This window comes from Prinia subflava, chromosome 16, assembly GCF_021018805.1.
Source record: "Prinia subflava isolate CZ2003 ecotype Zambia chromosome 16, Cam_Psub_1.2, whole genome shotgun sequence".
In the NCBI taxonomy this organism is placed as follows: Eukaryota; Metazoa; Chordata; class Aves; order Passeriformes; family Cisticolidae; genus Prinia; species Prinia subflava.
The window spans coordinates 1256349-1283917 of NC_086262.1; the positions used below are offsets into that span (position 1 = coordinate 1256349).

The 27569-nt window shown below is 50.1% G+C and overlaps 1 protein-coding gene across 1 annotated transcript in view; it reads right to left on the reverse strand.

Annotated features, from left to right (window-relative positions):
• SIL1 (SIL1 nucleotide exchange factor) overlaps nucleotides 1-27569 on the reverse strand; it is a 94372-nt gene that overhangs the window by 61537 nt on the left and 5266 nt on the right. Inside the window, exons 2-3 of the mRNA XM_063413778.1 lie at nucleotides 10875-10989; nucleotides 8483-8618 (exon numbers count right to left, since the gene is read on the reverse strand). Of these exons, the coding sequence (XP_063269848.1) occupies nucleotides 8483-8618; nucleotides 10875-10979 (241 nt within the window). The 5' untranslated portion in view covers nucleotides 10980-10989. The remainder of the gene's footprint in view (nucleotides 1-8482; nucleotides 8619-10874; nucleotides 10990-27569) is intronic.

Sequence of the window (27569 nt, forward strand, 5' to 3'; positions counted from 1 at the left end):
TCCAGTTACCCTGCAGTAACCAGATTTTTCTAAGTTTAAACGGTGTTTTCTGTATGTTTTGCCGTGGAGGTGTCTTGGAATGACAGCACAGCCAAGGGGACAGCAGCCACTCCTCCAGCTTTCTCTCAGACCATCTATAAATACCTTCACTCCACCTGCAAAACCCATCACCATGTGCCACCTCCTTACAGCTCCAGTTAATCCAGATACAGCCAGGGATAACAATTTTTTGTGTACTATCTGGTGAAGAACAGGGAGATAACTGTAATTAGTAGCACCCCGGTTAGCAGGTGAAATGATAGGGTAATTAATGAAGATCAGGTGACTTTGTTTCAGATAAGAAAAGCAGCAGATTCTATCAAAATGTAAATGCAGCTTAAAATCCAGCCTCAGTGATCACTTAGAGGTGCTTTTAGAAACACCACCAGCCTCAAGCGCAGAGGTTTCGCTTGGGCTGAATGACACATCCTAAAAATAACACCTGGTCCGAGGCTAACATGTAAATTGTTGATTAGATCTATTTATTCACACCCCGCAGTGATGGGAGAGACTTGCAGCTCCATGTTCCTCCTCTGGCTTTGCAGGATCACTGGCACATTGCTGTTATTGCCACTTGAAGGACTCTGCAACCCTGGGAGCTCTCCAGCAGCAATTCCAAGTGACAGCCTGCATACATTAATTCTGTATTCAGATAACATCCTGTTGCAAGTGAATGACCCAAGGAAAACTTCCTGCACTTTTAAGGTACAGGCAGAAAAATCAGGAGAGAGGAAAAGGAATCTCTGGACTGAAGACGGATCTTTTGAATCAGAAATGTTGTCCCTCATTAGAATTTCCAACACCACCACTCTTTCTCCTTCCAAAATGCAAACACATAATAAAAAATTAAACGTAAATCTAGCGTGGAAGAGTTCTTCCAATAAATGGGAATCAGTTCTACAAAACATCAGGACAGACCCAAGGAGATTACATTTCTTTCCCCAGCTTTTGCTGGTAAAGCAGGGCTGGATAAACAGAGCCATATTTATTTTTTAACTCGGAAGCTTCCTCAGGATGCTAAAGGAAGCAGAGCCATTTGTCTCAGTGTGCGTTAAGTAAGAACAAATGCAAAACCAGCTTCTAGACCTGAAGGAACATCAAATAGCTTTTTAATTTATGTCCCAAATTCCCTGCAGGTTCTGAAATGAACAGAGGGCAGGGTTCAGAGAAAATGCCTTGCTCAGTCAAGACAGCTGGATGGATATTCTAAAGTTTTCCTCTGAGGAGCAAGGTGCTTTTACACCAGAATGGAGCAGGCATAGCACAGGCTCTGGAAGGAGCTGTGGAAAAAGCACACCTGTAGCTTGTGTGACCCTATAAATAAATGTATGGAAAATTAAATAACTTAGGAAAGAAAAATGAAAAAAAAAAAAGCTGGAGCCCCATCTGAGCAAGAGCACAATTTGCAGGCAAGAACTGTGAAGGAGCAAGTGAAATATTTCTCACAGGAGCCCACTGACTGTGCTGACTGCCTGAAAACCCTCTGACTGTGTCCTTGCCCACCTAGAATCAGTTCTGTGGAAATTTCAGTAAGTCAGGCCTTAGCCCATGGGGGAAACTGCAGGGAGGAAGGGCCTCAGCAAGACCATGGAAAATACTCCCTAATTATGGGAAAAGATAATGCTGCAAAACTGTGGTTTAGGGATGTGCATGATCCAGACTGAAGGGCCAGGAAAACCAGGGGTTAGCCCCTAGAGCCAAGTTCTTTTGTAACAACTGACACACACATCCCAGGGGCCAAATCCAGCAGCTCCTGGAGCATATGGCCACATGTATCCTAGGAAAAGGGCTCAGGAATAGTCATCCTGGCCACAGGCTCAGGCACTTCAGCTCCAGCAAACCTTCAGTCAAGGCAGGGTCCGAATAAAGAGCCAGCAATGCCAAAGGGATGGATGCGGAAGGAGCTGGAAAGATGGTGCATCCCCTCAGGGCTGGGGCTGCCTCCATCATCACCAGCAAATGACAGCAAATACAGGAGAGTGGGCTGAAAACACAATGTCTGCAAAATAGCTATAGGTCAGGGGTTTAATTTATGAAATTATAGAATACAGTTGACAAATAGAGGAAAAAAAACTTCCCTGCAGAAATGCCTGACCCCTAGAGCTGCCAGCCTCTCCCAGAGCGTGTGGTCAATCACATCCTGCAGCAAGCACTGCAATGCCTGCAATGCTTGTCCCACACAAGATCACACATTTGAAGCCTGAGGGAGTTGCTGTGATTATGTTTGATCAAACCTTCAGAACTGTTTCAGTGACCCTGCGACCCAAGTCCCACATTTTGAAACCACATTCCCATAATACCCAAAGAAAATGTTGGAGCTGTGGGCCCGGTGTGGCTTGCTGGCTTTGGAGGAGGAGGGATGATAGCCAAACTGGAAATTCAAGACAACCGAGGCTGGAGGCACTGCCAAAACATTTTACAGGAGGGAAAACATTTTTCTTCCAAAGCAGTGTTACAAGCTTGAAATAAATGTGCAGACTGTTAGATAAAGACAGAGATAAAAATAGGCCTGTTATTAAATACCTCTTCTTTAATGAGGTTCATCCTTCTAAACAGCCACGCGAAGGTTATTAGAGTTATTGCAGAAAATACTGCCTGCTTGCACATAAAAACCAGAGCAAGATATTCCTCATCACCCAGCACACATTTAAGCACCTCTCAGCAGCTCACATGCTCACAGCATCCCTGCCTTGGCAGGGAGGAGATAAAAGAAAGGAATGAGAGATGTCTTCTCTGGGAAACAGTCTCTCTTCTTTCAAAGCACTTTTCCCCCACCAAACAATGTAAATTTAACCATGGGAATGATTCCCACTGCTGATGTCTACTGCTACTACACCACCACCAGCCTGAGCTTCATAAAGTGAAGCTTGAAATGGTTCTGAAAGCTGCAGCTTAACCTCCTCCTGTTGCACTAAAACCACTGCTTGACTCTCAGCACCTCATCCCCTGGTTTACAACCCCTCCAGATCACCTGGAACAGCCTGCAGGGCTCAGAATTCCACAAACCACTAGCAGGAGTCATGGCTTGGCTCATGAAAACACAGCACTGCACCCCTGTTTTGGCAGTGCCCCACAGCCTAGCCCATGGCTGTGTTTAGAAAAGCTGCAAGCTTTTATTCTGGCTGCTCAGAAGCACAGTTAGTTTTTGGCAGAAGGAGCATCACTGCAAAAGACTTGTAAGCAGTTTGTTTAATGAAACCAGCAACATCACGGCCAGGAAGGGACAGGACTGACCTGGATCACCAAAAACCTCAGGTCCTCTTTGCTCCTAAATCTGAGCAATCAAAGCAGCACATGTAGGGCTTTTTCTCACCACACCAGTGCTGCCAGGACACTGCCACTTCTGGAAATGACAGGAGAGAAGTTTTACCTGCATTTGGGGGGCAAAAACTGGCTCCCAATTCATTACAGAAATGCTGAAACCAAGCTGCAGGGAGGGACACTTGTGCTGTGTCTCCCTGTCCAGAGCTGGCATCCCTCAAACACTCCATCCTGGAGCAGGGGGCTGGGAACCACCTGTGTGCTCACTGTCCCAGCATCTCCTGAGCCCCAATCCTGTCCTTTCACCAACAGCAGGCAGGCAAACACCACTATCCCTCCAACCCAGACCAGGACCAGGGCATGGAGGATGGGCTTGGTGTGCCACATCTGCCTGGCACTGCCCCACAGCCAAGGCAGGAGCAGCACCTGCAGCTTCAGCCCTGGCACTTCTGCCAAGGGCTTGGGATTAGCCAGTGCTGGGGACACTGTGCATCCTGAGATGGGAAGGTGAGAGGCAAAGGAAAGCCCACGAGGGTAGGAAGCTGAGAGGGGAGCCCGTGAAGGCAGCTGGCAATAAAAAGGACAGGCACAAGATAGATCTAGGAGATGGAAAGCCTCCTATGCAAGAGGTCAGATTGAAAACAAGCAGAGGGAGAGCTCCAAGGGCCATAACAGCTTCCAGGCACTGAACATTTGCTCTCAGGTTCAGCCTGGCCTTTCCAACCTGCTGGAATCATCCTCCAGCTCTCCTGTTGCTGGCCAGACAAGATCCACAACTCCAGAGTCATGATTTCTCCCCGCTGCACATCACTAACAAGTCATTTTATAAAGAAACCCAGGAAGAAGCATTTCATCTAGTATAGATGAGGTTTTTAAAATTCCATTTGCCTTCCCTCTATATGCAAATTTGTGCTGATCTGATGAGGCTCCTATTTCCTGGATTAGACACGTCAAACTTTGCAAAAACGAGCATACCCTGCTGGTTTCACTCTGTATTTCACAGCCCTCTCTTGACCGTGCTGCCATAAATATTTCAGAGACATGCCCACTGCTGTCTGAGTTAGGTCCAGGTCAGTGAGAAGCCAATGGTTTGGACAGTGATTAATTCAGCAAAGCAATTAGCAAGAGCTGCTGCAGCTCAGGACATCAGGACATCCCAGTGAGCAGCAGGAGCGAGGTACCCACAGATAAGGTGTAAGGGGACCTCAGCAGCCACCACCTCACACCATGGGCTGTGGGACAGGCCTGGCCCAGGACTCCTGAGCCAAAGTCATCCCTGCTGCCTCCTTCTTCCCCCAGCTTTAAGAAGCTCTTCTCAGCTCAAAGCAGTGCTGGCTCATTTGGCCACCAAACTCTGCTGAAGACAGACTGGCAATGAAATTGGACCGAGTTATTCCCCATCCTCAGTCCTGTTCTTTCCATAGCAAGGCCTTCTAAGCAGCCTCTGAAAACACCTCCCAAACGTGGCTGCCTTGAGAACTGTGTTTCCACAGGTGTAAAACCTTGTTTGAGCAGCAAATGAGACGGGAGAAGACCCGTGACAAGTAGGAGCAGCAAAGATAGCCTGAGGATCCTTGGGAGCTGAAGCCATGGATATTTAAATGCCAAGCAATGTATCACTGGCTCCCTACTGAACATAAGATGGTTTCATCTTTGCAGAAGCAGCACCAACAGCATGTTCACATCAGCTTCACTCTGGCAGCCTGATCAGCAGCAGCAGCTATGGCTCCGTGGTTTTTAACTGTGACATAATCGGGCACTTCAGAAAATGACTCTGGGCAGCACAAACACTGGGGAGTCACTGCAGGTTCAGCTCTGCAAGGCAGAGCTTTAACCACAGCTGAAGGTGCAGGCCAGCCAAGCTCCCTGCTCTGCCCTGAGACATCCATCCAAACCCCAGAGAGATCCACACTGCACTGTGCCAGTCACAGTGCCAGGCTCTGCTCCATCCCTCCAGTTTGCAGGGAGCTGCTCTGCAGCAGAGGCAGCCTCCCTGCCCCACTGCTGCCTGTCTGCAGAGCAGTCTGTAAATATTTTGATATTTTGGGCAGAGGAGGTTCTCACTTGTCCATCTGGATTGGAAACTGGACTCATTAACTCCCAACTGTCAGCTGGAAAACCTGCCAGAGGGTTTGTGCCACATCAGGGAGCAGCAAAGTGCTGCTGCCATGGGGATGGGCAGAGCAGAGGCCCTGTGCAGCCCCAGCTCTCCACTCATCACTGCTGGGGGTGTGATTAACTCCCTCTTCCTTTCCCAATTAAACCCCTGCCCTCTTATATAATTTTTCTGGATCTTCACAGGAAAGTCTTTCCAGAGGAGCCACTGCAGGGTGGAAAATTTCCCACCCTCATGCTGGGTGGAAAATCTGCTGCTCAGTGATACAACTAGATGGTCAGAGCAATCCAACTTCCAATCATCATCAGGAATGCAAAACAAAATATTGGTATGTTTGGTGCTCAAATAACAAAAGTAAAAAGAGGTTCCAGCTCCCAAGGGTACTATTACCCAAAGAACATATATTCTGAAAGGAAAAAGACAGCAGAGGAAGCACAACTTCAAATAAAATCTGTGTCTGCAGTGGAACAGTCACCTGTCCATGAGGAGCCTGAGCAGGGGTGTGAACCTTCATTCAGAGGACGCTGCAGTCCCACTCACTAAACCCCAAAAGTCCTGCAGGTTCCTGTGGACTCCACCACGGACAGAAGGAAAAGCCCCACAGACGATGCCAAGAAGTCCAACAGCAGAGGTGCTGGAAGCCTTTCCAAAGGCACACATCTCCCTTCAGCCTGAGCCCTGCACCTGGTGCATTATTTAGTGCCAACTGAGAAAGAAGCAATGCCTAACGAAGTGTTAAAGGGCTTTGGGAAGTTTCACCAGCCTTTCCAGAGCCGTCAGCTCCAGCTGCCTGGCAGAAGAGACAACTGGTCTTGCTTCCAGATTACAGGCGGCACAGCTCTTAGGGCAACTGTCTCTCTGTGTTTGCATCCAGCTACCTCCAGCAGCTTGAAGTGTGCTCAAAGTGCAAGGAAGCACTTGATCAAAATCCAGCTCACACTGTAGACAGCGAGGAACAAGTGCCCAAAGCGTTACAGGTACAATAACAATCGAATTTGGGGGGAGATTTGACAGGTTACAGGTTGATGACACTGCTGCAGTCTCGGTGGAAACATGGATTGATGCAATTAGCAACGGGGAACTAGAAACTCAGAGGAAAACTGGAAATACATCTATAAAAGATGAGCTGCTGCACCATTGTAGAGAAGCACAAAAATCCTGCGTGAGCTCAGAACAGGAACAAGTTGAAACAGGAGTGAGATGGGGGAAACGCAGCTCCAAGCTCCCTCCCAGTGTTCAGAACTGTAGATCCAGATTTTAAATTAAAACATTTGCTTCCCCCAGAGAGACTGGCTCAGTTTGCTGCAGGGATACAACAGGAGAGGGAGTGGGGGTGCCCTGAAGAGATGGGCAGCAGAAGGCAAACTCCTGAGCCCAGCCCAGCCAGGTTCTGCTTGGCTGCCACTGAGTGCAACCACATGGGAAACATGGCACGATGCAGATCCAGTGGATGAGACACTGCCAAGGTTTGTGGCTCTGCTGCAGGGCTGAAGGTGCATCCTTGCGCAGCCACAGCACAGCTCCCCTCGTGCCAGGCCAGCTCCCTGCCCAGCACAGAGCTGTGCTCACATTGGGAACGCCTCGGGGCCAGAGGCTACAGGGATGGGCTCATGCTGGCAGCAGGGTCCCCAGCCTTGGCAACATGTGCTGAAGGTGTGAGTGCAAATCCTCACAGAGATTTCACTCCAGAGGAATCCCCAGGAGACAGAAACCCAGGCTGGCAGCAGGAGACCAAGGCAGGTTCCTCTTTGTGCCGTGTCCCCAGTGCTGAGATCTGTAGCTGTCAGAGCATGAGGCAGGACATTATTTAAGTCTTTACAAGAGTAACCAAAATTACTCTCCTCTGCGAATACTGACAAGCTCCCCACTTCCACAAGCCCTTCACTGCATGTGCCCAACATGGAATAACTACAAAACTGAAGCGGAATAAGGCACCCGAGCGGTGGAGAAGGTGCTTGTGAACAAACCCTGCAATGAGGTTTCTAATGATTGCAAGTATGTACATGTTCTGCTCCAACAAAGCTGGTGGGGATCTGCCAGGCTGAATAATGAGCAGGGACACCACACGCCTTCCATACATAATGGTACAGAAATGGAATATAAGTATATACTGCGGCTTTGTGGCATGCAGGGGCTTTTGTAGCCATTTATGTTATACAAAGATTTACATTTGGAAAAGTCATTCTGCTATATCCGGCAGAAATTTCAAGACAAATGGAACCCATACTTATTCATTCAATGATAATACCGAGCACAGGATAAAGCTCTTAAATTCAGAGCACTTTATAAAAATTAATTACTACTTAGTTCACCCTTGTGAGGTGGGAAGGTATTACACCTGCATATACATGAGGACACCAAAGCACAAGTGGATTAAACAGCTCGCTCAGGACCCCAGAGACAGGCTAATTGTTGAAATATGTATGCACATGTGCATCTGTGTGTGTATGAATGGGTTTAGCCCCTCCAGAGCCTTCCCAGCACACGGAGGCCAAGCTGCTCTGCTGGGCTCCTCTCACCACAGAGTCCCAGGCACATCTAATGAAAGACACCAACCCAAAGAAAGGGAAGAGATTTTTTGTGGCTTGCACAGATGGGAATAAAAGCCAGCTTTCAAACAGCCAAGGAACAGAAAACCCATTGTTAAAAAGCTGTGCAGTGCTCCAGTGACAGCTCGTAATCAGTTTGCCACCGAGCAGCTCCACACCAGAGCACAGCAGACCTGGGAATCCACATGCCAACAAATGTTATAAAACCTGGCCCTTGACAAATGAAGAGAGAAAGGGCTGTGGAGCCAGTGACAGAGACAGCCCCCCACCCACAAGGGGGCTGGCAGCCCACTCCTCCTGCTCCAGTGACCTGAAAGCCCTGGAGCAACCGCTCCCCTCATCGGGACTTTGCCCACGGCCTCCGGTCCCTGCACTGGGTCACCGAGTCCTTCTTGTGATGTGAACACAGCAAAAGCTCACATTGTCATGGGAAAAAACAGGTATTGGAGTCTGCAGGGCTCCTGTCAGTGCTGGCAGGTGGTTCCAGAGGGAGGCTATAATTAGCCAGCACAGTTACCTGGACGCAGGGTTTGCCACTGATCCGTGGGGTAAAACACTTCCAGGTCTTCAGGATCAGCGTCATCCTCTGTCACTGGCTCCTTCCCACTGTCATCTTTTATGTCGCTCTCTTCTATTTTTGTAAGGGCAAACTCCTTTTGGAGAGAAGAGATTCAGCTCATTAGCAATTGCATCTGGGTAATTTAGTGCTGGCTGAGAATACAAAATTTTTTCCCTCGCCAGCAGATTTTTTTTTTTTTTTTGACATCCGAGATTCTTTCCACATGGTTAAATTTAGATTTAAAGTATATTAAAGGTTAAACATGCATAACTAGCATGACATTTGTGCTGAACAAAGCAATGCAGCTTATTTCCTATTCCAGAGCAGGTTGCAGGTTTCAAACCAGCTCTCACAGAGCCTCACCTGTATTTCAGTCAGAGGCAGGAGTGCTGGCTATTATTAGGGTTGTGTAACGTTGTAAGACCCCATTTTCCCTTGCCTAAAAATATGTCAAACTTTTAACTTTTTCAGCTGAAATTTTCCACACGAGTGGAATGCCTCAAGGCTTGTTGGTTGGTTTGGGTTTTTTTTTTTGGTTTTTTTTTGGTAGGGGTTTTTTTTTGTTGGTTTTTGGGGTTTTTTCTTGGGTTTTTTTTTTTGGGGTGGGGTGGGTTTTTTTCCTTTTTTTTTTTTCCTTTTCTTTTTTCCTTAAATGCACTTACTTCAGGCTTGAAGACGATTTCAGCTAAAATAGTTCAGCTATTTCCAAAATAGGACACGGGAAAAAACACACTGAGTTGCCCACATGATACAAATGTGAGGATCCTCTTCTCCACCTGCTCCCAGTGTTCTCCAAGTCTTTTAAAACAATGAGGCAGGGATTTAATCACCACCTCCATGGCAAGTGCAGCACGAGGCTGGCAGAGGTGTGGGAGAGCAGCCAGTGGTTACACCAAGGGAAGAATAGGAGAGAACAGCAGGGGAAAAAATCCTTGCTGTGAGGGAAACCTTGCTGTTCAGTGGAAAGCCTCCCTAGGGAGGTGGTAGGAGTCACATAAAACTCTGGAGAGCGCACAGTAATGATCTGTACTCTCACACCAGGCATTGACTCCTGGGTCAGGGCTGTTCTGGTTCCAACAGGGACAGATAAACTGGGCCAGACTCATCATCCCCACAACTCTTTGTCTGCTGAAGGTAATATTTTCAGCTTCTGAGATCACCAATTCAATCACCACTGAAGAATTTGAGATAACCACCCTACAGGGAATGATTAGTCCTAATTGTTGGCAATTAGAATAGAGTTACAGCTCACTTCGTGAAGTGTTTGGATATTAATCCTTAGGATGTTTTCACAGGGGAAAATATAAGTAAATTCAGGGGTTAACTGGAAATTCTGGGACACATTCTGCCTTCAGTTCTTCCACTCTTTGGGAAAAAAAATGCATGCACATTTTCTGTCAGAATTTGGATGCTCTGCATATAAATATCCATTTCCAGCCTAGAAGAGTCTTTCTGAGCAGCAGAAATGTCAACCTGAGCAAAACATGCACAGTAGCAACGGCAGTGTGGATGTGGCACTCGAGGACATGGCTTGGTGGTGGTCTTGGCAGTGCTGGATTAAAGGTTGTACTCAGTGATCATAAAGGTCTCTCCCAACCTAAACAATTCCACAATTCCATGATTGTGGTAACACACAAAGGTAGCTGACAAACCTATAGAATGTTTTTATTTCAGCTGTGGAAAGGGACTGCAATTTCAGAAATGCACAAGAAACCAGATCTTAACTCCTGCTTTTGCTGAGTGCATCAGGGGCTTGGAATTGTTCAAATAATAACAAATGGTTAAAGCTCAGGAACAATCACAGCCATAAAAGCCCAGGTTCTGCAGATGAAAATCAATGTTAACATTTTCTGAGCCAAGACTCAACAGGACTAAAAAGGAGTGAGTGGGGCCATTATTATTTAGCTGATTTCCACGGCTCTGTGATTATCCAAGAGGGAGTTAGTGATACAGGCTATTGTAAATTTACCACCAGGCCTCCCAGTGCTGGATCTGTTCACACACATAATGGAGACAGCTGATGTTTACCGGCTCTGCCCAGGAAAAGTGCTGGGGTTTAAATGCTCAGTAAGGATAAAAGGATGTGACTTGGTTCATTTAAGTGTTGCTGTCACTGCCTGGCCACAGTTGCTTTGCAATACTCCATTTTCATTAGCATTTCTAGCAAGAACGGGCAGCACCACACAAGCCATTCCTCATTTACACAGAAATCAGCAGAACCCTTTTTGGTTTGTTTTCATAATTCAAGCAGGAGAAAGAGGTTTCCTAAAGAACAACGGGCATTTCCTTAAAGGCAAAAAGCATCCATGTTTTATCAATTTGAAATCAAGCTGGAGCAGCCAAAACTTACAGGCACTGTGTCACTCAGGCTGGAGCAGGAGAAGAGCACAGAACCCAGCAGCAGCAGCAGGCTGACTCTGGCACTGCTGGAGAGGAGCCCGGCCCAGCGAGGCATTGCCACCAGCCTGAAATGCAAAGCAGAACAAATCCAACAGTATTTTTTTTCCATTTTCACAGGTTTCAGAACTCTTTACACAACACTGTGCAACACAGCAAGGGATCAGGGGTGTGACATGGCAGGAAGCTCAACACCTCAAGGTGTGAGCACACAGGGCTCGTGGGGGGCTGCTGGGCTCACTGCTAATGGGGTTTGTGGCAGGCAATGCCAAGCACCTTATACTGACCCCACAGGGGATAATACCTCTCCTGGAAAACATGAGGAGACCTGCAAGACTTGTTTAAAATCACCGTGTCAGTGCCATGGATGACAACTAGAGGGAAAAATAAAAAGCAGTGCAATCCCATGATGGCTTTTTATGCCTCATTTTAAGCACAGAAGTTGCGGCGTTAATTCAAATTAAACTAAACGACCAGCTGTCCAAGGATCAGGGGTTTATCTAATCCATATGCAGGTTTTTCTTGAGGAAAACAACATTTTGCAGAGGTCAGCAAGGTTTACTTGGTGGTGCCTACAGCACAAGGCTTTCCCTGCTGCTCACAGCAGCGGCTCACCCGAGCCGTGGGGCCAGGAGCTGGCTCTGACCACGCTCACAGGGGAGCAGAGCCATGGCACAGAGCCCCCCTGACTGACCACAGAGCTCCTGCTGAACAAAAGAGGGGGCAAAGGAAGAGTTGTGCTGTGGTGGGTGCCAGTGCCCGGGCACAGAGCTGGTGTGCCCACCCCGGAGTGTGAGCACGCACACGCGTGCCCCCGCTGCCTCGCCATGCGCGGCTCGGGATCCACCTACAGCCTTCAGCTCGCTGCTGGGGTAGGGAGTGCAGCAGCCTGCCAGCACACAGGCTGCACAAGTATTTCCTTTGATTGGCTCTAAATTTACACGCTGCTAAATTAAACTAAATGAGGTCTTTTGAAAGAAGATGGGACTGATTAGTTCCGTTCAAACACTCCTTCATTACTCATCCCTCCATCAAGTCTGCTCCTACTCCTATACAGGTTTTAAAGAATTTCCTCCCCTGCACACAGTCCGAAATATCTTGCTTTGCTGTCCATCAGGATGGCACATCAGGTAGCAGTCTTCCCTCCTTGAAGCAAGCACTTTGTGTCCCACAAAGCAGAAAAACTGCTCACAGCAGCACCCAACACCAGCTCCTGCCACCAGAGAGCCCCTGCCCAGAAGCCTTCAGGGACATGGGGGGAAGCCTCCTCTCCTTCCACCCTTTCACAGGTATCCTTGTATCCCCACTCCACTTTGTTACTTCTTCCTCTCCCTGCTTGGTTTTTGCCAGAAAAAGAAAAAGCAACCCACCACATCCCACTGGTCAGTGGTGGACAGGAGAGGGACAGAGCAGGGAACAGAGGTAACAGTACATCTGATGTACTTCTGCATCTTCCAAAAACTCCTGAGCCAGGATCTTCCTGAACAGCAGCCTCTACCTATAAACTACATCTACCACGTCAACTGGATTTTTCTCATTGATTGGTTTGGAACAGATCTGGATTTCTGACACTCACAGCATCCCTGAGCAATTGAACTCCCCTGCTTAACTCGCACAGTGCAGGAAAGCATCACCTCCCATTTCCTCCTTCAGTCTCCTCTTTCCTAAAGGGTCAGAGAACCACCTCAAGGACCCACAAGCTCTTATTAAATCACAGCTAGAGTAGAAGAAAAGCTCCCTATTTTCATAAGCCAGCATGGGGCCAGAGCCTCCATCTCTCTCCTGGGACATGGCCAAGCAAAACCAGGTTACAACCAACACCCAGGCTCGTGAGCTGGCACACCCAGAGCTCACTGCACAGGCTCAAACTCCTTCTGCTCCCAGAAGATCTTGATCTTTGTGCCCTTCTGGACTGTGCCACAGCCATGACCTCAGTCCAGGCTGACCACAACACACAATTCCCTCTCATCTCAGAACAAACTGCTGCTTTTTACACTGGGAACAGGTTTTGGGGTTTGGTTGAGGTTTTTTTCAGTTATAAAACAAGCAGCAAAACTGGAATAATGAAAAATAGATGTATCCCTCAAACTTTATCTGCAAGCCTGGAAATAAAAAGAACAAAAAAATAAAAAGAAATTCAACAAAGCAGTGGCTGAAAGCAAACGCACACTCCCAATAAAAATAGAGCTCACGTGTACCGAGGAGGCTGGTAGCAAATGACAGCACAGCCTCTTTCAAGCCTCCAGCCTCCTGCCTGCCTGGCAGATGACATCTGCACAACAATTAGCACTTTGCTTCGGTCCCAGGTAGGCAGGAGGAGCCAACATGTGCAACACGGAGCTCTGGAGCTCCTGGAGAGCAGCCTGCACAGGCTGACATCTCCTCACAGACAGGCGCACGCAGAGGCAGAGAGGATTTCCACACGGAATGTTCTGTGGACACAGTGGATTTACAGAAACGGCCCTTGCAGCCTGCAGAGCAGAAAGGGTGGTCATGGTGACCCCACCTGCACAGAGAATGTTTGCTTGGATTTGAGGGCATCTTTGGGGATCCAGCAGCAGCTGGGTACAGCAGCCAGGCAGCAGCAAAGCTGGACTAGGACAGCCACGAATTCCCCTTGTGCGAAGTGGAGGGGCTGATTTTTTTCTTAATAATCCTTTTCTGTCAAACAAAATCAGGTACCAGGGAAAGAGCTAAGGGTCAGACTCCGAGAAGTTTCCGCTGCTGGCAGTAATCCTCCTGTCAGAGGAGGAGATGTTGCTGGCTGAGAGGTTCTGCTCCACAGCTCCAGAAATCCCCATCTGTGCCAGCGGCAGCAGAACAAGAGCGCGGAGCTGTGCTCCCCATTAGCAGGGACATTTGCTGGTTGCAGAGCTGCACGAGGGAGCTGCACAGCCCCAGGAACGCAGCTCCTGCAGTCACAGGTGACAGCTCAAAGGGAGCCAGCGAGAGGAGCACATTCCATTAATGCCTCTGCTGCTGGCAGTGCTCTGTGCTTTCGTGTCCCAGCACAGAGCCCACGCTGCCTGTCCTGTGCCACTCCAACAAATCTGCCTGGAGCCTCATCTGAATTCTGATCTGCTGCTCCAGGAGAGCACACAGATATCCCAGAGCTCCTCAGCCCCGTCATCACCCTCTGGCTTTGCAGCCAGCTGGAAGCAGAATCACTGAGGTTGGAAGAGACTTCCAAGACCATGGAGTCCAAGCTGTGCCCCATCCCCACCTTGTCACCAGCCCAGAGCACTCAGTGCCACCTCCAGGTGTTCCTTGGACACCTCCAGGGGTGGGCACTCCAAACCTCCCTGGACAGCCCCTGACCACCCTTTCCATGGAGAAATTCCTGCTGATGTCTGACCTGACCCTGCCTTGGCATAGCTTGTAGGCCATTTCCTCTTGTCTTGTTCCTTGTTCAGTGGGAAAAGAGCCCAACTCCAACCTGGCTACCCCTTGAGCCTCCTTTTCTCCAGGCTGAGTCCCTTTCCCAGCTGCTCCTCACAGCACTGACTCTCCAGTCCCTTCCTCAGCTCCATTCCTTCCCTGGACACATTCCAGCCCCTCCCTGTTTCTCTTGCCATGAAAGCTCAGAATTGGACACAAGATTGGAGGTCCCTCAGCAGTGCCAACACAGGGGACTGGCACTGTCCTGGTCCTGCTGCCACACCAGGGCTGATACAAAAATGCTAATTATCTCTAAGAATAAACAATAACAATAAGCTAATCCTTGTTTCCATCTAGGGATGACCTGAAGGGCAGGATCGGCATTGCAGGCTCACAAAACTGCCTGCAGATGCAGTGACTCAGGCCAGGTTTCTGCCCAGCCGCCCCTCGCCTGGTGGCACTGGGAGCACCAGCAGCACATCCTGCACCTCCCAGCAAAAACCACTGACAGCTCCCTCCCTGAGTGCAGGGCAGAGATGGAAAACCTGGAGGAACACGGCCCAAGCAGAACCATGGCACAAAGACCTGCTGGCACTCGCAGCCTCTTGGCTGAAGGGGAAGTTTCCTGGGCAACAGCAGCTGAGGGAGTGATCCCCAGCCCGCCCTGCACAGGGCCTGTGGGACTGGAGAGGCTCTCAGGACACAGAGTGCACTCACAGCGAGCTGACATCCCCTTCACACACAATGTCCTTTTAATGGGCGGCATCCACGGCCGAGCCCAGCGTGACAGGCTAAGGGAAGAGCAGTGCCATGGAGAAAGAAAAGGAAATTTAGCTGACCCGACCTGCAATTTTCCTCCTCTGAGTGAGAGGGTCCCCAGGTCTGTGAGGAGCACTCATGTTTGCTGGTATGCTACAGACACCTGGGAGCACCCTGTGGCCAGCTGTCCCTCCTGCTCAGCGACTGTACAGCTACACCAACAGGAGAAAGAAGAGGTTTGGAGCTGAAATTCAGCCTGTGCTGAGGAGAGGAAACAGCTGTAAAGAGAGAATTTTTGAGAGGCCACAGACTAATGGCCTTCCCCAGTCACTAGCTGGGTCTGCACAATCCTGTGCTTTCAAGCAGGACAACCTGCACACACTGAGGGCAATGCCCAGGATGATCTCAGCAGTTCTGTTCCTCCAGGCATCCTGTCCTCAGGAAAGCACCCCTGTGGCTCCAGGGGGTATCCCCAGCCCCACACAGGAGCCCACTCCAGTGAAAGCCCCATGCCCTGCCAGAGGGTCCCACCTGGGCACGAAGCCCCACACAGGTGAGACAGCCCAGGGAGCAGCAGTTGTTTGCAAGCACCCTCTACACACCTCCAGGACCTCACTGGAGAGGATGTAGCTGCCACACAGACCATTCCATCCATGGCTTATGAAATGCTTTAGAAAAACATTTATTCTTCTTGCTTGCTTCTCATCATTTACTCCTACTAGGACTCTGCTCTGGTGTGTTAAAAACACTCCTACACAGAGGGAAAAGTTGTGGGAACACCTTCTTGCTGCCTACGGAGAGCCCCCACAGCAAGGAAGCTGCACTTTGAGGCTGGCAGGAATAAACTGGGCTGGCTGGGCCCAGCCTGAGCACAGACAGGTCCTGTTCTCACCTGCAGCAGAAGCCCCCCTCCAAACTGGAACCAGCCCACAGGAAGGAATTGTGACACGGGCACAGGGTGGGAGGGGCAGGATAACCATGGCACAAACACATGTTTACTGAGCTTGGCATCTACCCAGCACTCATGCAACCTTTGTAACCGCTGCTAACAAATAATAACAATAAATATTAATAACCCCTCCAGGCTACCTGTGCAGCCATCAGCTCACATCAGCCCCTGGAGCAGCAGCTTGTCCATGACACCACCCAACACAGCTCCGACAGCACTGCCAGGTGCCAGGAGCAGGACAGGGATGTATCCAGCAGCAGGAGACAGCCCAGCAGTGCCCGGGCACGGTGGGGGCAGCTCTTGGCTCCAGCAGCTTCACCAGCACTGCCACAGCTCCCCCAAGAGCAGAGGAGAGGGTTGTTGTGCATCACTTGGATAAAGCCAGAATTGCCCCTTCTACCCGGCCACAGCGACCCTGACCCTGCTGTTTATACAACTCGGGCAGTTTAACACTAAGCATCGCTTAGTCTATCATTTAAATTGACTTAATTAATTCATTCAGCAAGCTGCATTCACACAAAATGCTGCTCTCCAGAGGGCAGGAGCACAGCTTAGTGCTTGGGTGGTTTGAAGCCTGAGCAAGGCTGCCCTCGCTCTCCCCATGCTTGTTAGCAGCCGTGGCACAAGGGGCCACACTCATTAGCGCTGGTGGCAGAAGGGGCCACGCTCCACCGTGGCTCTGCACGACCCCAGCTCCAGCAGCTGCCTCCCCAGCATCCCTCAGACCCTCCACACCAGAGAGAGACCGCTGAGTCCAGGATGAGGGATCTTCTCTGCCAGCATGGAGTGTGCAGAAGCAGAGCGTGCCTCAGAGATCAGAGGCTGAATTTATCATTTATTATTTATAAGCAGTGCATCTATCTGAATTTCTGGCAGTTGCTCTCGCAGGGCTCTGCACTGCCTGCACACCACATGACACTCTCGCTTCTCAGAGCTCTGGGGTTGGCGGGGACCTTTGAGCCCACACCAGAGTGCTGGTGCTGATTTGCACCAATTTAGGGCTTTAGGACTTGCCTGGAGATGAGAGATGCAAAGGGACCTTGAGGACAAACATCTTTCTGAAAGCTGTCACGCTGCCTGACCTCAGCCACCTCAGCTTTCCCCTTCCTCCTCACCTCCCCACCACCCCAAACCCCAGCTGAAAACACCTCTCGTCCTGCCCGTACCCATTCCCTTCTGCCACTCCTTGCTGCAATTTCCCATGCACAGCACATACCATAAATGATATTTTCTGCCCCCACTCAGATCTATCCTTTCCATCAGTTCCTATTTGCAAGGTGACACCTTGCCTCGCACTATCCCAGGAGTCTGCCAGCATTCAGCTTGTTTTTATCCCCTCTGCTTTCCCAAGTTTGGAGAATCTAACAGGAAAGAAAGCACATGCTGCACTAACAAGGTCCCAGAGAACCCTGATGTCCCACTGCAGCCATGCCCACAAATTGCCAAAGATTTAACTGGCTTGTTTCCAGCCTCTCTGGAAATAGCTTTCTGTATTTTCCAAGTTCCTGCTGTTCACCCGTGGCTCTCACAGGGAATAAGAATCTCCTTCCCCTGTCAGATGCCAGCTTCCCTATAAAGAAACTCAATTAAGAGGTTAAGAAACCATGCAAAATTCGTGCTCAGTGTTACAGAAATCCAGCAGTGATGGATCCAGCACATGACTCCCACAGCAGCACCCACACCACACTGCCTGCCCAGCACATCCTTCCCCACGGCTCTATCTCAGCCTGTCCCAGCCAGGACCTTCCCTGCCCATCCCAGCTCAGCCTGGAGGCTCCCCAAGGGGATTGCCAAGCCAAGGAACCCCCTGCCACTCCCTGCAGAGCACCTGGCACAGAGGTGCCCCAACAGTGGGCACACAAAGGACTCCTCCAGCTGCCCTATTGCTCCGCCAGGAACCATGAGCTGTGAGCTTTATGAAAAATGCATTTTCTCACCTCTCCACAGAGTTCCAGGTGGTGGTGACAGCTCTGACTCCCCATGACAACCTGGGGGACAGGGAGCAGCAGGGAGCAGGGTGGCACACGGGCAGCAAATGTGGGGCTCACCTGCTGGGTGCTCTGGACATGCGGCCAGGAATAACATGGCAGAGCAGCCCGTGGATTGATTGCATGGGATGCCTGGCTGCATGTCCACCCCTGGCTCAGCTCCACAGGCTTCTAGTTTTGTGGCAAGCTCCCAGCTGAAAAGGCAGAAGCCACTGGGATCCACCTCATGGGTCAAGCCCACTCAGAAGCTGCCAGACTCGCACCAAAACCTGGAATAAACCCCTAACAAGCCAATCTCAAACCCTCCCCTGAAGGGGAATAAGGAGCTCTCTGGGGGGAGAACACAACCTGCTGCCACACAGGTTCCCTCAGGACCAGTCCTGGCTTTGTCCCCAGTCCCTGCATCCATCCAGACACATCAATCCCCACACTGGGGCTCAGCCGCTCCATTCCCAACACGGACACCACGCTTACAACCAAGGCTGCTCCCAGTGAGGTCAGCAGCAGTATCTTCCTCAGCTTGGATGAAAGGCTTGATGCAAGTTTGCTTTTTTTCCTCCCTGCACTGGTCCTTTCACAATAGTTGCAGAAGATGCCTTTGTTAAGCAATTAAATAAGCTCTGGGATCGGAACGAGCACGAAGGGAGAGCCAAGAGACCGCCAGTCCCATCATCCAGAAGTGACTCTCGTGGTGGTTGCCATTCCTCTATCCAGGCATTTCCCACCAAGACCGAAAAGCAACTCTTGCTCCCCAACCATCAAAACTTCCCCAGGACAAAGCCAAACCTGAACAGCCAGCCACTGCAGGCAGCATTTGTTTGGCAGGGTATTTCCTAAAGAAATTTAAATTAAAATGAGCCCCACGGGCTCCAAATGCAGAAGCAAATGCACAGACACAGAGAGCTGAAAGAGAACATAATTCCTTCCCTCTCCTGTTCTTCTTCTGCCACCCTTACTTTGGGGAATGGTGTGTTGCCTTTTAGAGCTATTTTAGATGTTACTTGCAGCAATGTATGGAGAAAAAAGTTGAAATGTGATGGTGCAGCATTCTTTTTAATTAAACAATCCCTCAGGCACAACGGAATGGCTCCAGTCAATCCCAGGACACTGCAGGTCTGCCTCCTCGGGGGGAGATGTTGGCCCCGCTCCTCCAGCAGAGCAGAAGGTCTCCCTCCTCTCTGGAGGTCTGTTATCAGATGGCCCAGATCTTCTGTAGGATTTGTGTCCTTCCTGCTGCCATCCTGGCTTTTTGCCTCGTCAGCCTCTGCTAAGCAAAGCTTTGATCCCCCGAGCGAGTCCTGGTTCAGGGACCTTCTTTCCTTCTGCTGCCCAAACATGCAGGACATGGAGCTGGTGCTCCCCAGCACCTCAGCTTCAGAGGGGAAGGCTTTGATGTGGCCCCGAGTGCCTGGATCTGCGATTCCTCTGGTCTCTTCAAACAGCAGCAGAGCCACAGCTTGTGATCCGTGGAGCAATTTCCTTGGGGAATGGAAGTCACGCCAGCGTTCATCTCCACCTTGTCATGGCAGAACAAGCTGCGTCAGTGCTTCAAAGAGCTCCTCAGCCTTAAATCCTTATAAAAGGTTGACTAAGTGGAGAACCTGTCTCTGAACGTCTCGTGAATCCCAGCAGAGGTTATGAAACAGCTTTCCTGTGAATGCCTGCGCCGCGGCGGGACCCTGCGCGTGCCGCTGGAACCACGGCAGCCCCCGCGCCGGGCTCTGCCTCAGGAACACTCTGCTGCCCGTGGATATCTGAACTGGCTCATGGAGAGAGAATTAAAGAGGGAGCAAAGCTCCCAGTCCACCAGTCCTCCCTCCTGGGCTCCATGACCAGGCTCCCTGCCCCTCAGAGCTGTGCTGCCCCTCAGCCACAGCACTCGAAAATCTGCACTGAGGAAGGAGGAGAACAGAGATGTGACCAGAACTGAGTGGGTTTCCTCCCAATTTATTCTTCCAAGGGACATTGCTCTATTTGTAACCTCAGTACCTTCCAGTCAATGCACTGTTTCTCATCTGGAGTTCAAACAAACAGCAAAAGATCCAGACACTCAAAAGGAAAATCCTTTTGGTGAGACACCCTATGAAGAGCCATTTGGACTGGCATATGTCAATAGTTGAGCAGCACTGGTCCACAGGGGGTTCTTCCTTTGACAGTCCTGGCAGTCACTGCACCTGCTGGCTCTGCAAACACCCAAGCAGCAGCCAAAGGACACAGGGACTTTCACTCTCCATGTCTTGGTGTTTGCTGTAAGGTGATTGGCAAAGCCAAGAGCTCAAAATCTGCTGTCAGAGTGAGCTGCAGGCTGTTCCCACACACACCCTCAGCTCTGATCAAAGATGCACCTGCAGCACCTTCCTCTCTGCTGTCGGACACCAGAAAGTCCTGAGCAGCTGCCTGTGCATCTCAGAGGTGCCACGGCAGATGAGGACATGGCACATCCACCACAGCTCTGCCAGACCATGTCTCTACATGTCTGAGCTTCTGCCACGATGGCCACAGACCTCAGCTGTCCCCTCCTGCACACAGATTTTATCCCCAGCTATTTTGCAGAGCTCCCCCATCAGCTGCCAGCTAAATGAAGCTGCTCTGTGAGTCCAGGCTGTTTCAGTGACAGCCTCCACAGTGACTTCAGTGACCACACACGTCACATGTCAAGACAAGTTTTGGCTCTGACCCCAATGAGGGAGTGAGAGATCTCCACGCACCCAGAGGCAGGCAGGGCAGTTCCTCACATGTCAAAGGGAGCAGCAGTGAAACAGGCTGCATATGTTTTCTGAGGCAAGGACCCTGTCATTTATGGAACAAACGGTACATTTATTGTGCTATTCAGGAAGGAATAATAATTACAGTGGCCTCCAGTCTCCAGATCTTTTAAGTCTGTACTTAAAGAAAGAGCAAAAAAAGACCAAAGCAAACAAGGCTTCCACAAAACCCTCTGAACCAGCTTTTAGCTGCTGGACAAAAGCGTGACAGCAGGAACTGCTCTGCATTGTCCCATCTCGTTCCTGTTTCGTAACAGCCCCGGCACTGGAGGCAAAGCACAGCAGGAGCAAAGCCCTGCTTGGGTGCTGGACCTGCCCTGGCCTCCAGCCCCTGCCTCGCCACCATGCTCCAGGTGTGCTCCGGGTGTGCTCCGGGTGTGCTCCGGGTGTGCTCCGGGTGTGCTCTGGGTGTGCTCCGGGTGTGCCCAGCTGCCCTGGCATGTGCTGCCTGCTGGGCTTGTTCATCCCAGGGCAAGGAGCAGGGAGCCAGCCCGGGCACCTGTGATGCCATGATGATTTTTTTTACCTTTTATGTATTCTCAGTGCCCTTAACACGCATATTTGTAACACCTTAAGTCTGATAACTTAGCATAAACCTGGCATTCTGTTAGGCCAGAAAACCAAACATCCTAAAGGCCCTGCAGATGGAGGCTGGAAAGCCCTATGCTATCTTGAGAAACCAAGGTTCCCTCTAAAATACATCCTCTAAACTAAAATGAAGCCCACCCAGAGAGGAATACTTTGAAATAGGAAGATATCACGCTCTTCATTCAAGCCTCTCACTGAGGCATCTTTGTTAAATATACTAATTTGCAAGGTCTATAAAATTGTGTATGTGACCTACCGTGTGTGTGCATGCCGGCACATTCCACCTTGGCAAAGTGTTCCACCATAAAGATCATAAATAAATACTGAGATAAAACCCTTTATCCCCTAACCATGTCTGGCTCTTAATTTTAAGACCAAGGAAAAGGCATCACCTGGTGGGCTCTGCGTGCCAAAGGGCACTGAACAGCAGCACCCGGGGCTCCAGCCACGGCTCCAGGATGAGCTCCCAGGAACGCGTTCCCAGCGCACATAACTCTCTGTCTAATCAGGCACTCAGCCCTGTTTGGACAGAGATTTACAGAGAGGGTTTTTTTCTCTTGGAAGCAATAATAGATGGACAGCAGGAAAGGGAAGAAATTAATGAACGAGTAATCATTCCCAAAGTTGCAAATAGGAGCAATTCCTCACTCTGAGACAACTCTGGAAAGCAAGATTAAAATGCTTAGGGGATATATTCTGAAAACTGCAGGTAATAGAACAGATAAAATGTATTTACACTATCTCCCAGGGGACAGGTACTTTTTATTCTGCTGAGGAATGTAATATTCTGCTCCTCATTGCAGAGCTAAAAGGGTGTCCTAAAAAAAGGAACTTAACAAAGCGTTTTAATGGCAATTGGGTCTGGTTCCAGAACACAGGTTCTCCTCTGCCCCGCAGCCAACACCACGGGAACCACAACCAGCACCTGCAGACACACCCAGCACACAAACATCATCAATAATCCGTGCCAACAGCACCATTACCAGCCAGCAGAAGGGAGGCTGGGATGGCAGAGGGGTCAAAGCCACGCTCCCTGTGCTGATGTTTCCTAAGAGGAGGAGGCAGGCCTGCCTTCCTCCACTTCCCAGCGCCCGCAGAGCCGCGGCTGCCAGCGAACAGACTGCGCCTCAAGTAGCCGCCAGCAGAAACAATTTGTCATGTGTCAGATCAAATAAACTCTTATGAGGCCACTGTGCTCCCTGAAGCAGACGGCTGCCAAGCTCCAAAGGAGAAATCCAAGAAAGCGAGCTGGCCGGTGTCAGCCCCAAGTGCTCGTGGAGCCCAGCACACTTCTTGTGTGAGACATCAGCTCCCGTGCAGCACCCCCATGCCAGGCAGCCACCAGCAGTTCCCATTAGGAATGAGGATTTGGTGTTTAAATTATCACTCTGCGTAGTCTGAAAACTCCACATTCCTCATCCAGTGGCACAGCATCTTGCTCATCCCAGGGAGGCCTGAGGAAGGCAGATATCTGTCAAGTGTCTGGAACAGGCTGCAATGGATTATCACTTGTCTGAGCAAGTGCTTCTTCCCTCCCAGCCAGCACATGTTCTCCTGCTACCAGAATTCCCTCAAAACTGAATTACAGATTACTAATTTTTGCTTTTAAATCGTCCTAAAGACTTTTTTTTTGTTAATTCCCAAGCACCATTGCAGCTTCCCATGCATTGGGCTTGTGCCCTTGTGTTGAGGCCCCTCACAGGTCCCATTTGCTGCACAGTCCTGCAAGAACCACTAAAGCACAGGGCCCAGGCATGTCCTTATCTGCGATCCTGCTGGGCAGAACAAACCCCTAAAACTGCTGTGGCCATTTCTGCAAGAAGAAATCATGCCAGCAGTACTGTGAGGACCTCAAATCACTCACCTGCTCCTGTGAAGACCAGGCTCAAGCACTCCCCGGTCTGCACAGAGGGCACATCCCTCAGCCCAGGGCTCAGCCGCTGGCCCAGATGTTCCAAGGATGTACCATGATGGATAATGGTCCCATAAAAGTGAGCCTGCAAGAGGCCTGAGGTTCCTGGCTGGACAGAGATTAGTTTATGGCAAAGTGAGAGCAGCCATGGGGAAAAAGGCAGGAGATGCAAGGGAAGGACAGGAGAAGCTGGAGATGTTGCTTCAAGTCACCAGAAAGCAACCTCCTGCCCCAAACCCCAGCAACAGAACCTCGACACTGCCTATCAACAAAAAGAAGTGAGCAAATGGCTAATCTGGCAGCCTAAAGCAAGGAACCAGGGAAGAACAAGGAATCAGGCACGGGGCATTCCCCTGGCATTGGCAGGGCCAGTACAAACCTCAGCTGTGTGGGGCTTTTCCAGTTTATTTGAAGAGCATCCAGTGCCTGATGACAAGTTGTATTTAGACCCCTTTTATCTGTACCAGGACTCCTCTCCAGCCACAGGGACAGGCACAGAGCACAGGACGCCACCCATTGTTCCAGGAGACTCTCACCCAGCTCAGAACACAACACTCAGCCAGCCCAGGCACCAGGAGAGCTGCACAGGATTCACGGCGCTGCTTCCAGCAAGGAGCAAACACAGGCTGTGCCTGGAACGAGGGAAGTGTTAGAGCAAGATCCCGGGGAGGAGGAGGAGGAGGTTACAGCCTGCAGTCTGTCATTCACAGTGATGCTTTTCAGCACTTACAGCTGCGCAGACATCAGGAGTCAGGTTCCCACGGACTCCTGGCCTTTGCATACTCCAGTTTCCAGCCAACAGCTCTCTGGACTGTCATCCAGCCCAGCTCAGTGCTGGAAAGCAGGGCCAGTTCCAGGCACAGCCCTTACCCCCAGCCTCTGAAGACAGGTTAAGCAGGCAAAGCTGTAGGCATCAACCCAGGACATGGCTTGAACTCACATCTCTGAATGGAGACTCTTGCTCTGAAAAATTCACGCTTTTATCAGCCCTCTGCCTTTGGGAGATTTCAGAGAGAATCAAAGGGCTGGAGTGCAGAGGGAGTCACACTCCAATCAGGTTCCTCAGCAAACTCTGGTTCTGTTCCTCAACAATGGTAAATTCTCCAGACCCCTGGAGAAAACCAAATCTGCCTCAGCCACTCCATTTCACCCTGTCCCTCAAATGTGAACAAAGGAGCCCAATTACAGCACCACTGACAAATTTCTTCACGCAAGAACACGTGTCCAAGTGCCACGCTGTGACTACTAGGATGGTTCCCAGAAGCCTCCTGCTGGCGTGGAACTCTTCCCGAGCTTCCCCACATACACTCTGTACTTGATTACCCCACGCTTGCTGGGAGAAAAGGAACAAAATGCACTCCAGAGCCACTTGCTGATTGCTGATTTAAGTACAACCATGGCAGCAGCACCATTTTCCCCTCCCTTTCCAAGGCTGGCACATGCCATGTCCAGTTCCCAGAGACAGGAACCTCACACCCAGCCCTTCTGTTCTGTCACCCTCAGGAGGGTCCATCTGGAGGAGCCATCACACACTGGGTACCAACACAGTGTTCAAAACTACGTCCAGAACTTGCAGAAGCACTTAGATCACCCATGGCTGCTGCTGGAAATTTTCCACAGTGTAACAGTTTATTTTTTGGGCAGGAAGAGAGCAAGAAAATTAATTAAGGCAGAGTAAGAAGAAAAAAACTCCTCCTGAAGTGAGTTAACTACACTAAAGCAGCAGTTGTGAGCAGGCCAAGTCCATTTTAAGGGCTATACATTTTCACTTCCCCAGTCTTGAAAAGGCAAATGAAGAGACTTTGTTCAATATGCATATTGTCCACCATTTGTTATTGTCTGTCTATTGATGCTTACTTGAAAAACAAAATTTAATTAAACCCCACAGTACTGCATTGCCTGCCTTTGAAATATGCCTGCATTAGAGGATCATTACAGTAAATGAAATACAGCTTCATATCGGATTTTTCAAATAATGTCCTAAAACTGTTACAAATTAAATAGTACTCCTGCAGAGAGAAATTAAGAGACAGTGTTTTTAGCAAGGGCAAAGAGATGTTTACTGATGAAGTCTGGAATGAGACCTGGAGGCAATGAGGCAGAGAGATGTCACAGGGCTCTTCCAGACCTTGCTGGGAGGGTTCTGTGTACCAGGAACTACACAAGGAAAGAGTGTGCCAGGGCCAGGCATGTGGAAAGGGCAATGGCCCCAGCCCCCCAAGAATGTCAAGATGACCAGACAGGGCTTGGGGGTGCGCTGGCACAACCTCTCAACCCAGAGAGGAGTTTCTGCATGGGGAAAGCTCACTGCAGCCACACACCCTCCACGTCCTTTGCAAACCCAGCCAAAGCAGCAGCCATGGGAAGGGAAGCCTCGTAACCACTCAGAGCACTGAAAGCCTGGACACTCTGTGGCCAAGGAAAGGGATGCAGGAAGGTGCTGTTGTGACAGGATGAGAAATACATACACAGGGAGGAGAAAAGCAACAGGAGCTTTGTTATCTCGGGGTAGGTAAAAGCACAAGTGGGTCAGTGAGTCAGAGCTGGGCACAGTGGCAACACCTGATGTGGAACACAGCAAAGCAAGTGAATATTGCATGAGCCTCACAGCTCTGGCTTCAAGAGACCTTCTCCTTAATAGCACCTGAGCTGATGCCAAGTGTTCTTTGATGATTTATTTACTCTTAGAAATCATTTTCCCTAAATAAGAGGAGCCTGTTACCGCATCCTTCTTCACGTGAGCCTGGAAGAGGCTGCGCCCTGCAGCTCCTGTGGCCTCATCTCCATGGTGATGCACCAACACACACACAGACACTGACTCCAGCAAGAAGGCAAACCTCCCCAAAGGAGAGGCTGAACCTCCCCAAAGGAGAGGCTGAACCTGCCCAAGGGAGAGGCTGAACCTGCCCAAGGGAGAGGCTGAACCTGCCCAAGGGAGAGGCTGAAGGTGGCAGAGCTCTCATCAGCATGAGCCCTGGGACAAGGAGTGCTGCAGGTGTTGGCAGGCGGGTGTTGTTTCTCTTTCCTGAGAAGCAGAGCCTATGTCAGCCTATGAGCAGGCTGGAAATAAAGAAAACCTTGCAAGGGCACCTCTGGATCCATTTTATAGGAAAACAGTAGATTTCCAGCTGCTGCCCATGCCAGGGAGCAGCAACTGAGAGACAAGTTCCTGTAGTTGTCTTCAGCCTGTGAATCAATTATTTATAGGAAGAAGGTTCAGCATGTAATCATTGAAAGCTGTCAACTTCCAGCCCACGCAGAGCTTCCTCTGTGGAAAAAGAGCTGCTGCTCTGTGACCCAGGGACTCCTCAGCCCTGCATGTCACAGGATTAAAACGAGCAGCTGTGGCACAAGGGGATCCATTACACCACAGCAACCATGAGCACTGGCACCCCAAGGCACTAACAGCACTCAGCAACATCAGGCAAAATCCACAGGAACACAGCAAATGCAGCTCAGGGCCCTTCCTAAAGGAAAAACATGGTGGTAAAAGGGCATAGGGAGTGATGTAACAGAGCTGGCACATGGAGCAGTTGGGGCAGGAGACTCTGACAAGGCTCTGTGGGGCCAGACTGTGGAAGGCAAGGCAAGCACAGCACTCAGGCACCAGCCCAGTGCTCTCCTACCCCCACACCAAAGCCTCTGAACAGATCAGCACCTCACAGCCACTCACCTGCACACCCCAAACGCTCTCCCAACAGGAGATTCTGGCTTTGTGCTTCCCAGGCTGTGGCAAAACCTCCCCTGACACTTAAAAGCAGCACAAGCAGCTTGCACAGAGGATGGAGATTGCTGAGGCTCCGCAGCCTGCCCGAGGTGGGAGCAATGCACGAGTGCCACAATCAGCAGGACCACGCCAAGAGCAGGGCAGACAGAGTTAAAAACGAGCAGCCTTCACACTCCCAGGTACTGCAGGAAACATGCTCATGCTCAGCTCCCCAACACGCCTCTGAGCACAGCCAGAATGAGGTCTGAACACTTAAAACACACCAGAGTGCTGTTCCCAGTTTGCTGGAGGAAATAAGGGGAATGGGATGTCCATAGGGAGGAGGGAGCACAGCACAGGCTCCTCTAGAAATGCCCTGCTTCTGCAGTTCAAGGTTAAACACCTCCTTTGCACTCATTTCTGAATCTGCCTCTCTCTAAAGCTGCACCAGGTAATTAGAATCATTAGAACTATTATTAGACCATAATATTATTATAGCATTTTTGCTACACTTGACATCTGTTGGCTGATAGATTTAACTGGTACATAAGAAATAACTGTGCAGAGATTTCTTGCAAATGAACACCAACACAGAAGACATTA